The sequence below is a fragment of the Trachinotus anak genome, unplaced genomic scaffold (genome assembly GCF_046630095.1).
Source record: "Trachinotus anak isolate AG129_WGS33_773 ecotype Australia unplaced genomic scaffold, CSIRO_AGI_Tana_v1 ptg000011l, whole genome shotgun sequence".
NCBI classification, from domain to species: domain Eukaryota; kingdom Metazoa; phylum Chordata; class Actinopteri; order Carangiformes; family Carangidae; genus Trachinotus; species Trachinotus anak.
In genome coordinates this window covers 12905001-12927254 of record NW_027273862.1, presented here as the reverse complement: position 1 = coordinate 12927254, position 22254 = coordinate 12905001, and the positions used below count along the sequence as shown (strand labels likewise).

Genomic DNA, 22254 nt, shown 5'->3' with positions numbered 1-22254 from the left:
TTAAAGTTTATATCAACCAGCTCGACCAGCAGTTGTATCTCTAGCAACAGAAGCTTTCTGTGTATTAGTGTCCTATAGAAAAAAAAACAACAGTAAATATATTATAGAATTACTAAGGAGTTTATAGAATATTATTGTAAAATATTAGGAAATTTTGAAATTGAACAAACTCTGCCCGCATCTTCCTTGACAAAGTATTATTCTTCATCAACCCATGAATTCAGTCCTCTGTTTGTGTGTGTGTGTGTGTGTGTGTGTGTGTGTGTTCATCATCCCATTCTTACATTACCTGCCAAAAAAGCAATATTTTTAGCCATAAGGCTTCAATTTGAGCAGCACAACTATCTGCAGTAAATTAAAAAAACGGTTAGACATAGGTACGGTTGACCTGCCATTAAAACACAGTAGTGAATATCGCTCATAACTGTCTGGCGCAGTCATATCCCTTGCCATTGTCAAACTGCAGTAAATATACATGAATAAATAAACAAAGCAGCTTGAAGAGAGAAAGAAAGAAAGAAAGAAAGAAAGAAAGAAAGAAAGAAAGGAGAGAATGAGGAGAATCAGAGAATGTGTTTGAGAACAAAATAAAGGATCCAGGAAGTTAAAGGTGATGAAGAAACCAGTGAACCAAAATTTGTGTACGTGTACACATGTATATGTATGCATTGTACAATGGTGGTGAACAAACTGACCTCTTTTTCTTTCTATCACACAAACACACACACACACACAAACACACACACACACACACACACACACACGTGCACACAGCACAGCATGAACCTTACCCTTTTGCCTTGTCATTCTCTCTCCTTGTCTCTATTTTCTCTCTGTATTGCTCTCTTGATTTTGCTGTCTCCATCTCTCTACAACAAAGACACAACAGCTCACTGATAACCTTTCTCTGACCCCTTCTCCTCACTCACAGCAGCGCTCTGTGTTTTCCACCGCCTTCTATACACATAGAGTTCTCGAACCAGCCACTATAGACACACTGTTTCTTGTAAAATCATGTACAGAGGTGCTTTTCATTGACTGATATGATTTTATGTTTTGCTTTCATCTGTAAGGGCAACTTTAAGGTTGGCTATCCCTATGAAATGTGAGAAAATTATGCATTTACCCAAAAATATCATACATGCTTATTGTGAGCCATGCTTTTTATTCAACAGTAACACTGATGGATCCAGAAGGGACTGGGAAAAAACAGTGTGAGGAAAAATGTCAGTATATTCAAGTGTGGTTTGAGGAGATCATGTAGCAGACTGGACGGGTGTCTTAGTGAGTGACTGGTGGTGGCTACATAGTCTACATCATTAAATCAACAACTGCTTGTTGCACCGACTTACCCAAAGCATTTCACTTGTTTCTTCCAGCTGAATTTGTGGTGGTCTGTGACAAATATTACCACTGGCACCGGCACAAGCAGAGGCTGCAGATGAGGACAGACGTGTCCTGTAGCTGCTAACCCTCCTAAAATAAGTTCATTAGTATGCATTTCAGTGGAGTTTTGGTCTCATCTCATGGTTGAAATAGCATTTCAGTGAATTTCCTCACTATGATGAGAAACATCATGAATGAGAAGCATCACTTTATCCATAAAAAAAGTTAAAAAAAAAATATTACAGTTAGATTATAATACTTAACTTTCTTCAGCAAAACATCTGATCCTGGACACGTCATTTGAGACTAAAACAAAGTAAATACTCACTGATATTTCTACAGCTATTTAGTAGCAGCTCTACTTATGCTCTTACACAGATTTCCACAAGGGCAACTGCAAAAAAAAACCTCTGTATCTATAAATCCTGTAATCCAAAAATCACATCATATTTGTGAATTCTGTAATTACAGGTTGCCTTAAGACCAATTGCAGCAATATAATTGTAGGAAGCGAAGAGCACAGAGGAGGATTTCTTGATATAAGCTGTGAGGAGCCAAGATGAGTGACGAAAACAAACAACAAATGCACAACACTGAAAAATCTGATCCTCGAGACATGACTAGTACCACTTCAGTGAAGGTATGGTGTTTCTGAAAGCAGAGGTTTAGAGGAAGATGGGCTAGGCAGTGAAGTACTCAAGTACTGAGGGAGAGAATGTGAGGTCTCTCCCGTTGGTGTAACACTAATGTAAGAGATGAGCAACAAACAAAACACACAGTGGGCTCTATTTTAACGGTCCAAAGAGCACAGTCTGAAGTGTGTGGTGCAAATGCATTTAGGCTGTGTCCATATCACTTTTGTTATTTTAACGGCGGAAAAAACAGTCACTGCCCCAGGTGCATGGTTCGAAAGGGTTGTAATTTGTCTCAAAGTCTACCATGGATATGTTTTGGGGGTAACATACAATAAACCAATCAGAGTGCCATCTCCCATTCCCTTTGAAAGCCAGGTGAGCCTGTATCTTGGCAGATTGCTCTTAAAATGGAGCAGTTTTTCTTACAGAATTAGGTTCTATCTGTGGTGAGTTACATATTATGACTGACCAGTGAGCCCAGTCACACACACGCAGCACCTCTGTGCGCCCCAAGGGGAAAGGAAGGGCTGAGTCAATCAGTGCACTGCACACAGCTCTACACAGAAGTAACAATGTTGTGATTGTACACAGGCAGAGTGTATGCATTCTGTGCATCCTTAAATTAACATTTCCAACAATGCGCCTGACCACACCTAATTTTAAGACCAATATGCCCATGGGCACTCAGATGGGTGCAAGTGTATTTGCTATTTAAACAAAGTGGGCGCTGGATGGGAAAAGGAAAACTGTGTCGGTATGAAACTAGCGGAGACACTTGCTTTGCACTTTACGCTGGATGTTAGATAGGGCCCAGTATTTATTTGGTGTGTCTTCTTAGCTTTGCATAGTTGAAGTTAGTCAAATTAAGTGTCTTCCAAAGTTAGGTTTTAAGGATGATTTTCCCTCTTGGTGTTTCCCCACTTAGACAGTGCAACATAATGAGGTCTCCCTCAAATGCTGATATTAGCAGTTTCACAGTTGGTTATAAAGGTGCACCCAAGTGTATGTTTTTAATAGCTATGTCACTGGATCTTAATTACTTGATGAAACATAGCAATACTTAGTGCCATTCACTGTACTCCATAATTAACAGTGTCTCTCTTGCACAGGTGCACAGCAGGCACACATACATAAGCCAGCACATGTACACGTATTGAGTAAACACACAGCTTCACTATCACTGACAGGCAACTATCATCACACACTGGTGCATGTCTTTTTTAAAGGGTATGAGCACAGATATAATGATATGAGATAATCATTTTTTACACATACAGTACATACAGTATTTGCAAGTTTATTAGAAACGCCATGCAATCCAACACAACAACCTGGAATATAAATGGTGGAATTAAAATTGAGTGCATCATAATGAAATGTGTTTCCAAAATTCTGTCCACCCCCCCCTAACATACAGTAAACAGGGACACAGTGCATTCTGTTGAATTATGGGGCAAAGGCCGTTATCAGTGCACAATAAACTCATTTCTCTGGCCACAACAAGAACCACTGCAATTGTGATGAAATTAGCTCATCAAGTGTAAGTGGCAATTATTTTTTATTTCTAAATTTCATGAATAGCTGAAATATGTATTTGCCACAGATCTTTTCTCTAACAACATGCAAAATAGTTCCTCTGTTGATGGCATGTCTTTTATCACCATTAAGTTTGTGTTGATTAGATTTCTAATCTTTGCAACCTTTAAATTCCATTAGATATAAGTAGTTCTGCAACCTTCTCTCCATATGTCAGCTATTCTGCCTTAGGAATCAATGTTTATTGATATTGTTCATTCAGGAAGCAGTGTAGTCGTTGTATATTATATTAGGGTGCAGAGGCCTGGATGGTTGAAAGAAAAGAAGACAAAACTGCAGAATCTATCCATTTACGTAATATTGGCCCTTGTAGAGTTCTAAACAACATAGGAATAGTTGTAACTCTGTAATAGTTGTAAAACTGTAATACAGTGGATAACATTAAGCACTACAACCAAAATAAACATCAAACCTGTCCAGAGTCACTGTGCAATTGCATTTTAAAGGCCCTATGTGTTAGATTTGAACAAAACACATTTGCCAACAATACTGTGGCATTACTTGAAAAATCTGTCACTGATCCCCCCAGATCCCCAATTGCACCAATCACCAGCACAAATTCCTTGTATGTGGAAACATACTTGGCAATGAAACCGATTCTGATTCTGATTCTGATTCTGAAACAAAAAAAGAGTGTGGCAGACAATAATGCACATTGCTATTACCATGACGGCAGATGTTCATTAAGATAGTTAAGACATAAAAGTAATGCCCTATGAAAAGAAGACAAAGGCCAGAGGAGGGCAGACATGTTTGTATGCTACATAAATCTTCTGACGAACCCATTTGCTGGAGTGTGGGTCACACACAAACTTAAAGAAACTCATCCTGCAGAGATCAAAAAGGTATCCCTTAACTTGTGAAATTGCAGGTCTAAGTGCAGTCTGAGAAAACACTTTAGCAAAAACCTCATGCGCAGCTGTGGAAATACAGTAACCTCCTGACACAAGACCCAAAGGGTAGATGACACAAACCATAAGAATGTCAGTGGCTTGCCTTGCTGTATCCTCTGACCTGACTCCATAATTGCTCTCCTAATGGTTTAGAGAAACTAACTAAAAGTATGATGAATTTCCAGCAGCACCATAAAATAGAGCGGAAATAGCAGGAAGACTGGTCCAAGCCAGGGTTAGAAACAAGGGGTAATGTAAAATCAGGAATGTCTGTGGGTATTGGCAAAAAATGACAAAATAAAAATAAGTTGTCTGTCAGTGCCTCTAGATGACACATAGGAGCATTTTGTGATCTGACACCCCTGCAGGATAATACAATTTCGCAGTGCCTTCCAAAACTGTTACTAATCACTGCAAAAAAAAAAAAAAAAGAAAAAAAAAAAGAATTCATGGTGTGACATTGAATTTTGAACTATTTTGCTAACAATATCAACAAAATCTGCGGCAAAGGTAAAGTATGGTGGCCCAGATGGGTCAACACAATGCAAAACCCACAACACAAATGCAAAAGCAACAACATAAACACAAAAGCCACGACACAAATGCAAAAGCCACGACACAAATGCTAAAGCCACAACACAATGTGTGAACACCCATAAAAAGCCACAACACAGTTTTGGCTTTTTATGGGTGTTCACACATCTGGGCAACCACAGTAAAGGACTGTTTTTTGTAAGAACATCAGCAACTGTCTGAAAACAGGAAATGAACAGTGTTCTCCTGTATAAAAGTCCGATGTTTTGCTGACCCATTCATTGTCCCCCAACCTCCCAAGTATGCATTCAGTGAATTTTCCTAACATATGTGCATGACACTTTCAGTAACAGTGATCCTGGTGTGAGAGATCATAGCAGCCCCATTTCCATATTCAACTGCCTGTCTTCTAACATACCCAACTAATAACCAGTGGCATTACCAGAATGGTCCTTTACATCTATATCAACTGCTGCCAGCGATTCCCACCACCTCCACCCACCACCTCCCAGCAAGAAAATGCAGTTCTGATCTATGACACCTGACAATAAAACTTCTCAACTTTATATACAAATGTTCTTCTCCAGGATCCACCAGGATCATCACATCCAATTAATCACACCTGGCTTTCACAAATGCTAAGACAGTTGAACTGCTGGAGGATACACAAAATGTATGACTTCAGACAATGAAAATAACAAACAGCAGAATCAAACCCTCTATCTTCAGATTGTGTAAGAAAGGAAACTGATCAAAATGTCATCCCAGGACACTTTACACAAGCGAGACATTACATCAGAGGCAGCCATTACACCAATTCCTTTACAATAAACTTTATGTTCCAAAGAGATTTGACTATCATGAAAGTGACAAACAGAAGAACCTTAAAGTGATACTTAAAGTGATGAAATCCATCTTTCGAGTATCACTCACTCATGCCTGCAGGCTTGAGCGATGGCTGTAAAAACTTTTACTTTCCTCACTGATTCAGAGCAGTGGCGGGCTGGCGTTTAGATAGCTGTAATGGGGATTATTTAAAAACATTTTTTTTTAAACTATTAAAAAAAATACTTTCCAACTATTCCTTCTGCATCTGCCTATTCGGGAATGGTGACTTTGACAAAACTGGCTGGAAAGCTGTGACTTTCTTATACAGTATAAGACACAGGCACAGAGCAGGCAGTGATTTCTGTATGAGAGAAGCTTTTCAGTTTCAGAAATAAATATTTCCACACTGCTGACATCAGTCATCAGATTGAGTGGGATGGAGCAGAGTTTCTGCTGCTGACGCACAGCTGGGGTTGGTAAGAAGAGGCCACAGATGCCGGGTCAGCCCTTCTTCTATATATGAGATTGCAGCATTCCCCTACACACAAGGTCTGAGGGCAGTTGGAGGGGTGGGTCATGAGAAAAAGATATATCCTGCCTCTTCTGTGCTTCTCTTTGTGAACAAAGAGAGAGCAGTCGGCTCCTATTGCCTTCATCCTACTGTCCATGTGGGCAGTCTGATAGGTTCATATCAGCGAGACTTACACCATTCCACCAGAAGCTGAGAGGAGGAGAGGGTTTTAGGTCAACCGGCTGACCACTGCCCTCGTGGAGCTCAGACAGAGAACGGAAAGCAGCAGGATAATTGGAATCAGCTCTTGCATGGACAGGGTGAAATGTTTTATGTAAAAACATAAGTTACACTCCAATAAGCAAAGAGAGGATGGTGGATGTGATTCAATCGCTACTGACGCTCAGCTGGAGCTGGAGGAAGCTTTCCAAGCCAGGCCGAAGCTTTGCCAGCAGTGACACACACCAGGAAGACCCCAAGGGCACAAAAGAAGGCTGGCCATAGGTCTCAATTCAGCACTATGCTGCCTGTCTTGAGGAATGTCCACACCATTCAGAGAAGTGCTAACATCAACAGAGCTGAGCTGAGGAGAGAATGAGCCTGTACCTCCCAGCTTAGTCACTTGATCTAAATGACATTGGGAATGGGTTCACTGCAAGAGCTCAAGCACTTAAGGCCAGAAGCTGTGTAAGCAGCTAATACACCACTCTTCTAAAGATCTTTTACATTTGAGGGCTTGCAAGGGACAGAGCAGCTGAAATACTCCTGGTATGTTTGGGTCGCTGTCCGATAATGTGAGTGCCAAGTAACTCCAGAGCCAATTAACACCAGCAAATGGCACCGACAGAGCCACCAAGCTGGCAAAAGGTTGCAAGTGCCACATCTTGCTACATCACCCGCCACTGCAGTTTTCCACAACAACCTTTTTATTCTGATTAATTCATGAATTGGCAGTCCTATAATAAGCAGCAACAAACCATTGTTCCCACATCCCAACAAAATAATTAGTTCTCAGAACATCTAAGATTATAAAAACAGCCCTGATTTGGCAGGAGGAAAGACGAGAATACATTATTGTCCGTCTGAGCCATGGAAGGAGCAATCAGCCCAGAGGGGTCATCACATGCCACAGCTGTAGTTCTGGACAGCACTGGAAATTTCTGGTGCAGCTGTCATCTCACTTAGTGTAGGGCCTGCAGACAGCACACTCTGGTGGTTCCACTGTCTCAGCAGAAATATGCCTCGGGCCAACAACTTTGAACACACATTGTCAGTAGGGGGTCCAGTACCTGCAGTACCTGACAAGCTAGCCTTGATCAACTTGTCATCTGCAGAGTCTAGAGGACCAATACAATCAAGTCAACTCAAGTTGAAATTATGCGCATATACATGTCAGGAGGTGCTTCAAATTTAAACCACGAAATCCTTGTACTTGTAAGAGAAGCTTTATGTATTTTGTGAAGACATGAAGTTAAGCTGAATTGCGTATCTCATCTTGAACTGACCACAGCAGAGGCAGCCAGTTGAATAAAGACAAATGTTGGAAAATGAAAGATAGATGGGAAAAAAGAAAAAAAGAAAAAAGACCAACAGATGGAAGCAAACAAAAGGAGACTATGTGAGATCAGCTGTGGTTTTTAATTCATTTGGGAGTTTAATTTTATTTTCATACATAGATTTTATTACTTTCCTTTGATTTTTTTTCAATATACTTAATCACTGTTCAAGCTCAGTTCACAAATATATGAAAAGACATTTTGGAAAATTAACATAGTGAATGATCTAACAACTCTGTGTTTTGAAGTAGTCCCTTGAGTCTTGAGATAATCGCACCAAAGTTCAGTGAAGCTAAGCTTAACATAAGCCCAAACAAAGTCCAGAGTGCTTATTGTGGATCTGCAGCACAACAACAGCAACAGGTAGAATAATGCAGGCAAGATCACAAACAACAATGATGCTAAAGCTTTCCTAAAGAGCTACTAAAATAATACCTGATACAAGAAGCATCAGACTGAGGAAATTAGGGAGGTGATGCAGAGGTGAGTTTTGGGATTTGATTTAACACAAAATGTGCTATTTTCACACAACAAACTAATCTGTAAATATCAAAACAAAGAAATGTTTCTTTGTAACAACTTTTCACAACTTTTCAGAACCGTGATAGCATAAATACAAGTTATTATTTTTTTAATTTATTTTTTATTTTTATAAATAAATTATATTCTTAAAACAAAAGAGAAGTCCTAAATCCTGGACTAACCTTCTACACTGATTTAGCTCATTATTCAAATGAATACCTTTATAGATAATTGTTTACTGTAGCCTTGGCCTTGCAAAGAAGCCAATAACTAGAGACAGGATATGATGGTGATACTTACTGTATGCCTCCACACAAACCCACTCACTCATTGTAGTCTGCAGTTGACATTATTCTCCTCCATGCAAGAAAAATAACCGTGTTCTACTCAAACACTGACACTAACACAACTACATAATGTTTTCAAGGAAAAACCCACTGTTATCCATAAACCACCAACCTCAAACACTACTTGGTGCAGTCCCAGCTCATCCCTCCTACATACAAGCAGAGCAGTATGAATAAGCTTCCCACAGTTTGCCAGCTTTGTAGATGCTGTTATATCTGCCTTTCTACAACAACATTACAGTCATACAACTCACCAAGTAGGGATGCTGCCAATTCACCAATGCCAATGACTTATATTTATCTTTTTTAGATCAACGAACAAAAAAAAAAAAATTAAAATACTCCACTAAGTCATGGCTTTTAACCTAGTAAGATTGGTTATATCTGCATGATTATGACACTCCTATATTCAAAGTGCAAAATGAAATAAAAAGGTACTAAAGGATTGTACTAGGTACCAGAGGTCGTCCACAACCATTGTATGTGGACTTTGCATTCAGGCCATCGTTGTTCCATTTACCTTGTATATTCATGAGTTTTGTCCTTATTTTTTAAAATTAAGTTAAAGTTAATTTTGATAAAACAGGTTTTCTTGATAAAATATTATTCTTTGTCCTATTTATTGCAATATCTACATTTTTGCAGTTGGCAAGCTGGTTCCTATTTATGTAAAAAACTGCAACACTCTCTGCTTAATAGGTAAGAGTTTCAGACACGTGGTCAGCTTAATTTTCAGTTGCAGTGTGTTTATATGCAGTGTGTGAACCTGAACCTGAGACCTATCCTAAAAGTTGCATACTGTCATGTCAATGATGTAATTTCCTTATTGTCTTCTCTTTCTGAGATTATAAATTGAGACAAATCTTTGCCTTTTCCTTCTCCATAGTGTAACAGCTATGCTAACTGCACCTTTGTTAATGTATAAGAACTAATTTTTAATTTTTTAATTTTTCTCAATTGTAAAAGATAAGAATCATTTTTCCATCCAACCCACACAGATCATATGTTTTGGCCTACAGACACGCTTCTTCCTGTTTTTACTCATTGCTTTTATGCGATTTACCCTCTGTGATTTCCAGAGCCTCTTCCTTAACAACCTTGATAACTGAGGAAGAGGACTCAGTTTGAAATGCATAGGTTATATTACATCTAATGTAGAAACCAATTTCTCTTTTGCTATTGCTCTGTCTGCACCTTAATGTTTTGCAAAGCAGTTAAATTTCCATCCTTTGCAGTAAAGTGTTTTTCAAACACTTTTCAAAACAAAAGCTGTGCCTTTTCACCTAAGCTATGAATCATGACAACAATTCCTATCTAAATTTTATCAAATATTTTATGCTCCAGTAGATGGTGTTACTGATGAACTTTTTAGCAGTCAATAAAACAGCCGGCCGAAAATAATATCAAAGCCTATGCTTTGGTAAATCTCACTTATCTCACATTTTTTGACCATGAAGAAGGTGGACCATGCACAAATGGGTGTCCTTTTCTAACTATTAATCCGATTTTAGAGAAATCCACTCAAATTAAAACTGACTCTTCTTTAGTTTTATAGTCACTGTGTCATTTTCCATCTAAATGAAATTAGAATTAAAACCTGGATGTCAAAAGAAATATGTTGTTGTGCAAATGTTGACTTTTTGTTCAGAGGAGGTAAAATTAGTAGAGCTGGAGTAGAAGGTAGGCTATAGTCAAAGTGTGAGTCAGAGAAGGTCAACGAGAAAGGGGGAGGAGAGAGATCAGAGCAACAGAAGAGCAGGATAGAAAAGTAAATGTAAGAATAATGTCTAACCTCATTTTTAAGTTGCCCGGCGATGGTTGTCCATCATAAACTGATACAATATCAAAGTCTTCCTCCAGCGCCAGCGTGACGAAGGTTAGCTGGATTCGGTTCCTCTCCCCTGTTATTATCAGCCATGTACAGTTTGCGTAGTTGGGATAGCCGTGGGGGAAACCAGGTGACTCTATGGTACCATTCAGGCCTTGGACTACACCACCACAAGATTCAGCTGGAAGAGAGACATGAGAAAAAAATAATATTAAAATACCAGGAACTCAAATTTGCATTCTGCATTAAATCAAAGAATATCATTTTGATGAAAGATCATGCTTGTATACTACAGATTTCAAAGTTAGAGACATTTTCATTTTTAGCCAGTAGCCATCTAACATTTGTCAAATTCTGTGCTGTGTTCAGGGCAAGAAAATAAAGAATGAATGTAGATAACACTGTGATGAAAGTTTTAAATTATGTCCTTCAAAAGATTTAGAAATAATGTAATGGATTGTGCATGTGAAATAAAACACTGAGAAGAGCTTAAATATGCGCTATGTGCCAAGCCAAGCATTACTAGAGTAACAAGCCCCTGTATTTGCAGGAACTCCAACATAATGCAACACATGCCTCACATCCTCCCTTGACACTACAGCATATGTCATGTGAAGCCTTCATGCAAAGTGCCAGAGTATGAGCACATACTGTATATATATTTAGACTTCATGGCATTAATCCTTTAATCCTTACAACGTTAGTGCTGTAATCTACTGATCTCAGGCTAGAAACAACCTCCTATGACATATACACTTATACCCACTTAAGCATGTACTGAATCTTGCATTGTGTTGTTTTACATATTAAACATTGAAACATGCAGACATAAGACCTTATACAACCCTTCAACTGTCCACCCATCACACTGAATTGACCAGCAGGGAGCTCATATCTTTTACAGTAACTACACGGAGTTGCACCCACACACAAATGCACGCATACAGACACAATCATAATCACTAACCTGCTACTGAGCCAGCTCACATGCACCTATTTTCTTAACAAAACACAATGTAAACATTTTTTTTTATATATGTTTTTCTTAAATATACTGGCCAACATTTCTGCACATCACACCAAGAAGATAAAATTATTCAGTGTAGCGCATAAAATGTTAGCATTAACCATTCCAAATTTTGCTCAGAGGTTAAAGTATAATTATTATGCACTAATTTTAACTTGTTTTAAAGTTAAAGGAACCTTATGGTCATATAATTCAAATGTCCCTGTTGAAAGCTAGTATGACATAGGATATGGTCCAATGCAGAGGGTAAGTGCTTATATGCTCTTCCACCACCTGTGCTATATGAGTAGTACCTTCAGCACTTGACATTCCCACTGAGTATCAGTCACTGCTGAATACTTGCATATACACATATGAATGTATTTGTACAGACACATACACAGGAGAGTTTGAAGAATTTATGAGTGTGAAGTTTGGTTGGAGAAAAAAAGCAGTGAATTAATAATAAAGCAGATCATAAAGCTGCCAAAAGCTAAGCTAATCTGGTAAAGGGTACACATGTAACTGCAGTGGACAAAAAAACCCAGAATCAGCAAGAATTCAACAAAAGTAAATCAAAACTCAAAACAGGAGGCCAACGCTAACTAAAGCAAAACAAAACTTACCAAATTTGAAGCCCGTAAAAGCTAACCACGGTAGTTTCAATTGACAAAACATTAATTATGCAAAAAAATAAAAAATAAAATAAAAAAAAAACATAAAAGGATTTTATGGATTGTATGCAACTGACTTGAAAAAGTGAAATACCAAGGGAAAAATAAAAGACAATCAGGGTTTAAGGATCCTCCACAATGGCACACTGTGCCTAGAGTCTGTAAATCTTCGCTCTCCTCGTCTCCTCTTCCCTCATTTAGAGACCCTTCTTTCACTCCTATCTTCTCTCCTCCATCTTTCATCTTCTGTTACTCTTTCCTCCAGGAAGACTTCATACAGTTCACTCCTAAAACTACTAGAATATACAGGGAACATAGAACAGTGGTGTGTGTGTCTGTGTGTGTGTGTGTGTGTGTGTGTGGACAACATGAAAGCCAGCAGTAATTTTTTTATCAGATAGCAACGGTTATTGATTTATTAACCTTATATCAGTGAGAACACACACTCTCTTACATACACACTCACAGAAATGTGTTGTACACTCCACAGACAACTAGGCCTATCTACTAGATCACAATCTAGTCAACAAACAATTTGTGCGTCTGCTTCTGAGTGTTTTTTGTCATTTTCCGTCAAAATTAGATCAGAACTTGCTCATTGTGCACATACCAGATGTTCTTGTTTGTCTGAAGTAACACAAGGCACACAAACATACGTAAATACCTATACACAGGCCCAAATGGACAAGCTGGTAGCAACAGAGACGGACACGTGTACAGTATGTGTGATTGCACACGCACATACACAAACTCCAAACCATCTGGAGTGTCCAGATTAATTTCAGATTGTTCTCCACTGTCTTTCCAACCCAATTCACCTCTCCCCCTCAGCTGTCTTTGTGTCTGTCTCTCATTCTGTCTCCAGTTGTCTCTCTCTTCCTGTCTGTGGTCTGTGCTGCTGCCAGATCCCCCTCTGCCCACTTTTGAGCAGATGGGATAAGTAGAATTCAGCAGATATTTGCATCATACCGGATACCACATTGCAGCACCATACTTGGGGCACTTCAGTAAAAAGTACTTTGCGTAGCCTCTTTGTTGATGTAGCACTGAATTCTTCCTCCCTCTAGTTTTTCATGCTTACATTTTGTTGGCTGGAGAGACTGTCCAGTAACTGAAAACCATATGGGCAGTCCTTTTAACAGCTGTCCATGTGAGCAAGACGACAAAACACCACCATTTCTTATTCACTGTAAGAAATGACAGAGGAGGAAAAGAGTCTACAGCTATGCTGGGGGCACTGTGAGGCTGTGCTATTACACAGCGTTGCTTTGAGCTAAATGCTAAAGTCAGCATGCTAATATGCTCAAAATAACAATGCTGATTTTAGCAGATGACACCAGACTATACCCATTGCTCCCACTAGACGATCCCACAGTCTCTGCATGGATGTCAGCTTGTCTCTCTGACATATCCATATAGATGAAGTAATGCTTTAATCTAAATCTCTCTAAGACTGAACTCCGCCATACCAACCAATCGGTCTCTTCATCACCTCTTCATCTTTTACCCCAACCAAGGTCATGAGAAACCTGGGTGTCATGTGTGAGGATCAGCTATCCTTCTCTGACCATGCTTCTTCACACCATACAACGTAGGAAGAATCCCCAACTCTTGGTCGCCTCAACTACTGCTCATCTGGTCTTTCAATCATCCTGAAAGAGCATGTCACTACATATCGCTACATATCGACCTACACTGGCTACCCATGGCCGCCTGAATCAAACTTATATCACTAATGCTTGTCTTCAGAGTGACTTCTAGGTCTGCACCCATCTACTTGAACTCAGTCATACAGGCTAATGCTTCTTGGCCACTGCCTTCCTTCAAGGAATGTTGTCTGGGACTGCCATCCCTGCACACAAGGCAATCACAGTCCAGATTGTTCTCATCTGTGGTTCTCCGATGGTGGAACAATCAACTGAATGCTAGAAGCAGAGGCATTCTTCTCTATCTTCAAGAGTCTCTTGAAGACCCAACTTTTCAGAGACCACCTCCTTTTCTAACCCCTCTAACACCTTACATGCCTAACTAGCACTTACAATGCACTTTCAGCGCACTCCTCTACCTGATGTCCCTGCACATATTGAATAGAGGTAAAACTTAGTTCTTACACCAAGGTCTCCCACTGCACTGAAGCTTTAGTGTTGTCCCTCAGTTGTCAGCTGCTTTGGGTAAAAGCATCTGCCAAATGAGTAAAGGTAAATGTAATAGTAAGCAAGTAAAGGTAGCAGGTGTGTTGCTTGTGTTCACCACCTAGTTTAGTGTTAGCATGCTAATGTTTGCTAATTAGCACTGAATACAAAGTAAAACTGAGGCTGAGGGGAGTGTCATTAATTTTACAGGTTTTATTCATTCAGAAATTCATTCAATAATGGTTAGTTTAGTTCAGACCAAAGTTGTTGACATGCCAACTGACCAAAGTAACACTGCCATCCCTAAAGGCAAGCAACTTTTGGTTTTGGTAACAGAAATATCTTCTGAGGCCTGTGCTATGACGCAAATTCAGCATAACCAGGATAACTTTTCATTACGTGGCTTAACTGAACCTAGCATTGGCCATCCTGAATATCCTGTACCACGAAGCTGGTTATCAACTGGCTCAGTGAACCCTGGGTTATCAGCTATGAGCGCGTTCATGTGAGGGTGGCAAGGTTTTAATTATAAGCAACATCGTCAGAAATATTAATAAAGTACTTAATGTGATATAAGAAGAAAAACGGTGATACCTGCTGGTAAAGTCATATTAAACAGGGTGAAATGTAAACAATATTATCACATGAATAGAGTAAAAAGTTACTAGAAATAATTTTCAATTATTAAGGTCAGACTAAGAACATAGGCTCAATGTAAATAAGTGCATAAAATATTATAAAGTTTCTTGCAGAGTATGATTGCTCTTTTGTCAAATAATGAACAAATTATGATAAATGTGTCTGTGAATATTATATAAAAAAAGTTAAAGTAATGTCAGACTGTTTCTGCTGCCAAGGCAGAGAGGAGAGAGGTACTTCACGTCTGAGGAGGTCAATCTAACTGAAATGTTAATTTATAAACATGGGAAATAGTCTGGAGATATTTTTTTCTGATAAAAGTCATCAGAGGGTTTAGTTTTTATTTCCAGTTATCATCACAGAGTCTCCTCATGTTATTCTGAGCTGCAGTGATGAAGAAGAGAGTAAAAGCATCAATGCTGTCAGAAATCCTGTTGGGATTAAAAGATCTTTGTTCAGTTGAATAGCGTAATAGTTGTTATGTATTTATTTAGTGTGATAAACTCGTCTCTGTTTGTTAGAAGCTCTATTTTAAAACCAGAGTGGACACATACAGTGTCTGGAATGGCAAACACATTTGACTGATCTTTAAAAATATCTTCTTCTCATTATTATTTATCATTTGATTGTAAACTCTTTTGTTCCTGTCAGGATCCTGTAGGAATAATGACTCAGTTTTTCCAGGTATCTGTTTGGTCAGTAGTTTGGCTGTTGATAGGTTTTGATCTGGTCCTTTGAAGTTAACTTGCCCCAGAGCAGGTCAGGTGTTCAGCATAAGTTACCCTGGTGATTTACCCAGGTAAGAAGTGAACCTACTCGAATCCATACTCAACATCCACCAACTGTTGATGGAGGCCACCAGTCAGTTGATGAGTGGCGGCCTCTATCATAATAAATACTGGGCCTTGAAACGCAAAGTACTGTTTTCCTCTGCACAAAGCATGCACTGTCTATTGTTTTAATAATCAGAACCTTAGAAGCAGATACCTTTAAATCTGTATGATTTCGGTGTGCTGGTCTGTCTCGTTGTCAGGGAAACAGATTAGAAATAATGTAGATACTCACAGCAGGAGTAATTATTCATTTTTCCAACGTTTTCCTCACTGTATCCATCTTCCTCTCCCATTACACCCTTTGTCGGACTTCTCATGCCTTTGACATGTTAACAAATGTTATATTAGCCCTGACTTTTAAGTTTCCTAAATTCCATCAGGTGAAATGTGGTAACTGACCCATCAACATCTATCTGTGTGTAAGAGAGACAAAAAAATGAATGTGAATGTGTATCTTACAGAAATGAATTTCTGTGTATGAGTAGTATGTGTAGTTGGAGATGCAGACATATAGGGTCGTGGATAAAAACGTGCTGTCATATGCCCATATGTGCTGTGCACTCATGCAGACACTAACCCAAATGTTAACACACACACTGTGTCACTCTACATTCAAACACAGGGCTTAATCTCAAAGGTATGTTTCACTTGATTTATAACCCACAGGCTTTGAGGCTTTTCCCCAGTTTTTTATTTTATGTTCATTTTAAACAATTGCAATTTAAGTTTGCAGGGCTTCACTCTGATACTGTTACTTAAATATTTTTTTCCTTATTGCACTCGCATTCCACTCGCACAATTAGGAGATGTTAGATATCTCCTGCGCAGAAAAAGTATTTTTGCCCACCACCCAAAACAAAGTCTGCATTGTTCTGTAATGGATTGGGTCAGTGCACGGATCTACATAACAGTCAGACAGATTGTTAAATTTTAGGTGCTGAGCAGCAGTGGAGAGGTGGAGCACTCTGGTCGAACCTGACCCCAAGGTCCCTAACTCATAAATCAAATGCTGAACTTCTCTTTCCATGGCAGACTGAGCCACAAATCAAATGCATCTTTCTAAGTTACGCTGTGTAGAACTATTGACTGCAGTGATTCAATGTCAGCTATGAAAAAGTGAAGAGGAGAGGAGAGGAGAGGAGAGGAGAGGAATTTGTTGTCTGTTTTTCTGGCATCCTTGTTTTCGTTCCCTTTTGCCTCTTCCCCACCTCTTCTCAAGTCCGCCCTCCACCTCCTCTTTTTCATTATCTCTGTGTCAGAGTCATTGTGTCTCTCCCACATTATGTTTGTCTCTCTTCAACCCTCCATCTCCCTCCATCTTCCCTCTCTATCTCTTTCTCTCTCCAACCTTATTTTCATCCTTCTCTCTTTATTACACTGGTATTATCACCATGCCTGTACCTCTGTCCGTGCATCGTTTCCTCCCTGCAGCCTCTATATGTATCCCTAGCTCTCTGTCTTCACCTCCCTCCTCCCTTTCCTCTTTCTACCTCTGTCCTGCTCTGTCATTCCTTCATCCCTCCTGCTCTCTCTGCATCCCTCTTTCACCACAATTATCTCTGTATTAGTATCATCACATCTCTCCCTGAGTGTCATTACGTCTCTTCCTCACTTTCTCACTATTATTATCGCTATGTCATATCGGTGCTGTCCTGGTGTCATTATATCTATCCCTCTGTGTTTCCTCTCTTATCCTGCTAGAGTGTTCGGTTGTTTTTATTCCACCCACTCACCTCCTATATTTATCACACAAAGAACAAATACCGCAACCTCTCTCTGTCTGTCTTTCTCTCTATCGCCATTTCTCGAGCTCTCTGTCAGCCCACTGTCAAACAGTTTAAGTAAATGGGACTGCAGTTTGATTCAAGCTTTTGGGCCATTTAGCTCATGCTCAGTGGGGATAAAAGCGGGTCTCTGGAAAATAATACCAAAGTCCATCTATGCACTTAACTACTCTGAAAACAGTTTTGAAAAAGACTTTGTGTCCTCCTGTGAAAGCAATTATTTCAAACACTTTTTGCACCCATCACGGCTCTGAGGAGTTGGTCAATGCAACTTGTTTCAGGGTTTAATTGTTTTTTTTTTTTTGTTTTTTTTTTAATGCGAACAAATTTATTAAGAAAAACTGTTCAGACTGTTACACAGTTAACCAAAAAACTGGTTTTGAAGGCATATCCTTAAATTAGAAACTGCCTGAAATTTCACCTCCATGTGTTTACTTTTTTGGGCCAAAATTACACTGTGCAAAGTTTGCTTGTGTTGGCCAGTAAACATAGTGTGAAAATCATTTAAGTGCAGAGCGCTGAACAAACGGTGCTGAAAATTCTACCACGCCTCTCATTACACTTCAGCTTCAAAGTCAATCAAAGAGCATATTTGACAAATACAAGATTAAAATACTTGTCAAATGATTAATTAAATAGGATGCACATTAAAATGAGTTAAAACAGTATATTTAATCTATAGTGAAGGTTATGAGCTAAACAAATGGTGAGGACAGGACATACCCAGTCACCATGACAACCACAGGATTGTAGAAGAGACATGTATCATAGTCGCTATGAGACATACTCACACATACACACACACACACACAAATAAACAAACACGCAGAGACACACAGAGAGAATCAAGGCTATGACCAGAGTAAATCCCAAACACTGTCAGCAAGGAATAGGGTTTGCTGTCTGAAGATAGCACAGATAGGTAGGATGGATGGTGTGTTTGTGTGTGCACAAGTGTGTGCGTGTAAGTAAAAAAGAGAGACATGATCAAAGATAGAAACCGCAATAAGGACAAAGTGAGAGGCAGGGAGGTGCACAGGAAAGAATTGCTCGTGATTGCAGATGTGCATGTGCCTGTCTGTGTGTATCGTAAAACATTATCTTGACTTTTCATCATTTTTGCTTTGAAAAACAGATTCCCTCCGACTTTCTGAGGTAAGCCACCACTCTGCATCTATAATCAATCATCCTTCGACCTGCAACTCAACTTTAGGTTCTGAATTGAATGAAAAGGAGATGATTCAAGAGATTCAAATCCAAATGAGGCACTGAAAATAAACTTTAGCAAACTTAAGAAAAACTATAAATTGACATTGCCCTCCATGGCCTCACTACGGCCTTTGCTTTGCCCTGTGATAATGGTGAAGCTACACATAATGCATGCTTCTTCCACCTGCGCAACATTGCAAAAATCAGACCCATTCTGTGTCTAAAGGATGCTGAAAAGCTAGTTCATGCATTTGTTACCTCAAGACTGGACTACTGTAATTCTTTATTCTCAAATTCAGTGAAAAGCCTATAATTGATACAAAATGCTGCAGCACGAGTACTGACAGGAACTAGGAAACGAGATCACATCTCTCCTGTGTTAGCTTCTCTGCATTGGCTCCCTGTAAAATCCAGGATAGAATTTAAAATCCCCCTCCTCACCTACAAAGCCATTAATGGTCAGGCACCATCGTACCTTAAAGAGCTTATAGTTCCCTATTTTCCCAATAGGACACTTCGCTCTCTAAAGGCAGGTCTACTTGTGGTTCCCAGAGTTTGTAAGAGCATAACAGGGGGCAGAGCCTTCAGCTATCAGGCTCCTCTCCTGTGGAACAAGCTCCCAGTGTGGGTTCTGGAGGCAGACACCCTCTCTACCTTTAAGATCAGGCTTAAAACTGTCCTCTTTGATAAAGCTTATAGTTAGGGCCGGCTCGGGTATGTCCTGAACCATCCCTTAGTTATGCTGCTATAGAGCTAGACTGCTGGGGGATTCCCATGATGCATTGGGCTCTTTCTCTCTCTCTCTCTCTCTCTCTCTCTCTCTCTCTCTCTCGACTACTTTATGCCATTAACTTTGTATTCTTTTCTCTCCGGTAGTTTGTGCTTCTCCTCTCTCTCCCTCTCTCTGTCCACATTCTACTCTGTATCTCTGTTTCTGGAGCAGCGGCATCCAGATCCACCACTACTCATCATTACTATTAACCACTGTTATCTATCATTATTATTGATAACACCATTACCTATACAGCTGTTCCTGGTCTCTCTCTCTCTCTCTCTCTTTTCTCCTCTCTCCCCAACCGGTCGAGGCAGACAGCCCGCCCCACCCTGAGCCCGGTTCTGTTGGAGGTTTCTTCCTGTTAAAAGGGAGTTTTTCCTCCCCCCTGTTGCCAAGCGCTTGCTCTTTTCTGGGAACTGTTGGGTTTTTCTCTATAACAAAGTAAGGTCTCGACCTATTTATATTATGATTTGGCGCTATACAAATAACATTGAATTGAGTTGAATTGAATTACTATACTCTGTGGACATAGTTACTCATAGGCACCAGCTGAAATTCTGTCATTCCATTATTTGTATTTGCTTCAACAGCCTCAGTAGAGCAGCCCATGCTTGTTTGTTTGGGGATTCGAAAGAATGTCACTCCAGTGAAACCAAAGCACTGGGGGCAGTTTGATGAAGTGATGGCAAATGCAGTGCAGAACACTGCCCCAACGACCAAATGTGTCGCCACAGTGAAGAAAAGAGTCTTGCGGATTGGACATTTTAGGGTCAAATGTTTAAAATGACATAACTGGCTGCCATATCTAAGATAGGAGGGTGAATGAGACATGCTGTATGCAGTGCTTATGCTGCTCAGTGACCAGCAGTCAAAAGGGACTTTGACACCTCCCAGCTGTAAACGTGTAGTAGAACCAAAGATGAATAAGAAAACATGCCCAGTCCTTAGTATGACTATTTTGGATAAGATACATCACACAACACAGGAATTTTTAGAGCACAATCCTTCAGTCATGGATATGTCAGAGTTCGTCTAAGAGTCTGAGAGGGCGTACTGTGACAAAGTTCACAATCAATAATAGCTTCTGTCAATCTGAAGTTCTGGAGAGATGGAAACAGTTATTCTTGACAGTGCAAAATGACTTGACTCTTAAGGTCTCACACTGCCTTTAACCCTTAATCTTCATCTTGGAAGGTCTTCAGTGCCTCTTATTATGTTATTGTTATTTAGATATGAGGCAGTCTATCTGCTATTTTTTTTTGCTGTCTGTCACTTGTAAAGGTCCCATATAAAGTTATAAAAAGCATAAGGTTACCACTGAAGATGCTTTGCAGGTCACCATTCAGTGTTTCCTCTAGAATTTTTTTTAACAGTCATGGCAGGCCTGTCCACACCATGTGTAAACACAACACTTATCACCTTTTAGGCTGACATGATGAACCTGTTAGCAAACAGTTGCTTGTTTACAAATCAAGCAGATACAGAGCAACACTCATTTATTGGAGTCATGTTTCCATCCACCTGAGGAATGCAATCCAATATTCAGCTCTGCTTTTGGTGTCCACAAACTCCCGAGGGAAATATTTGGCTGCTAAATGCTCTGCTACATTTTGCCAGCAAGTCACTAACACTGTCTGTCTGTCACTCGATGCTGAATAGGTAGTGCACAGGTTTTTTTTAAGATTTTCACTGAAAACAGGTGCCTGCTGCAGAAGGAAATTACACAATGAGAGTTGTGACAGTGAATCAAAACATTACTGGCCTCAAAACCAAGGGGAACTCAGGTAGTAATTGTTCATGAGTTCTCCCGTTTCACATTACACAGTCATTAGACCCACTGTTGTTATAAAAGTATAGATTACAGCTGTTTTCAGGAGCAGTTGTAGCTGTAGAGGTCACTTACATCAACACAGTTGTGTCTTTTCACCAAAGTAAAGTTCTGAGTTTTCCTTTTAGAGTTTGAGTTTCCTGCAGTTTAAACTGTCAGAGTCTCCACGCCACCATGTCAAGTTTTCCTCGACACCGTGTAGAGGTGCTCCTGAGTCAATGAAGGGGAAACACACAGATATACACAGAGCCATCTAACTAGAAAAGATGTGACAATGAAAATCACTGATGCCCCACTAGCCTGCAGTGTTATTACTGAAAAAAGAGGCAGTGTGCTATATATTCAACTTACCCTTGGGATAAGCTAAATAAGCCTATGAAGTCTTTTGCATTCTTAAAAAGTCAACCTGTGAATATGAGAACATGGAGTCAGCACACACATACACACATACTCAAGCAGAAACACATTTCAGGATCTTCTGGGGTCAAGGCGAGGTGGGAACATCAAATCCACAAACTCAGCAATCTGCTGAACGTGTGTCAGAGCGCAGCAAAGCAAAATTGGTGCTGAGAGCAAGCAATGGTAAGCAATCCTCTGTATATATGTTTGTGAGTGTGTTTGTGTTGTGCGTGTGCATGGCCTTAGGTGTATTTAGTGTGTATCTACATGTAGTAAACTGTACTATTATGCTGAGATGTTCTAATTTAAACAGTAGATAGCAGTCAAGACAGGGTCACT

General features: G+C 39.7%; 1 protein-coding gene across 1 annotated transcript in view; it reads right to left on the bottom strand.

The window, feature by feature from the left end:
* LOC139627768 (CUB and sushi domain-containing protein 1-like) overlaps positions 1-22254 on the bottom strand; it is a 400363-nt gene that overhangs the window by 291963 nt on the left and 86146 nt on the right. Inside the window, exon 2 of the mRNA XM_071488859.1 lies at positions 10601-10817. Coding sequence (XP_071344960.1) covers positions 10601-10817 — 217 coding nt within the window. The remainder of the gene's footprint in view (positions 1-10600; positions 10818-22254) is intronic.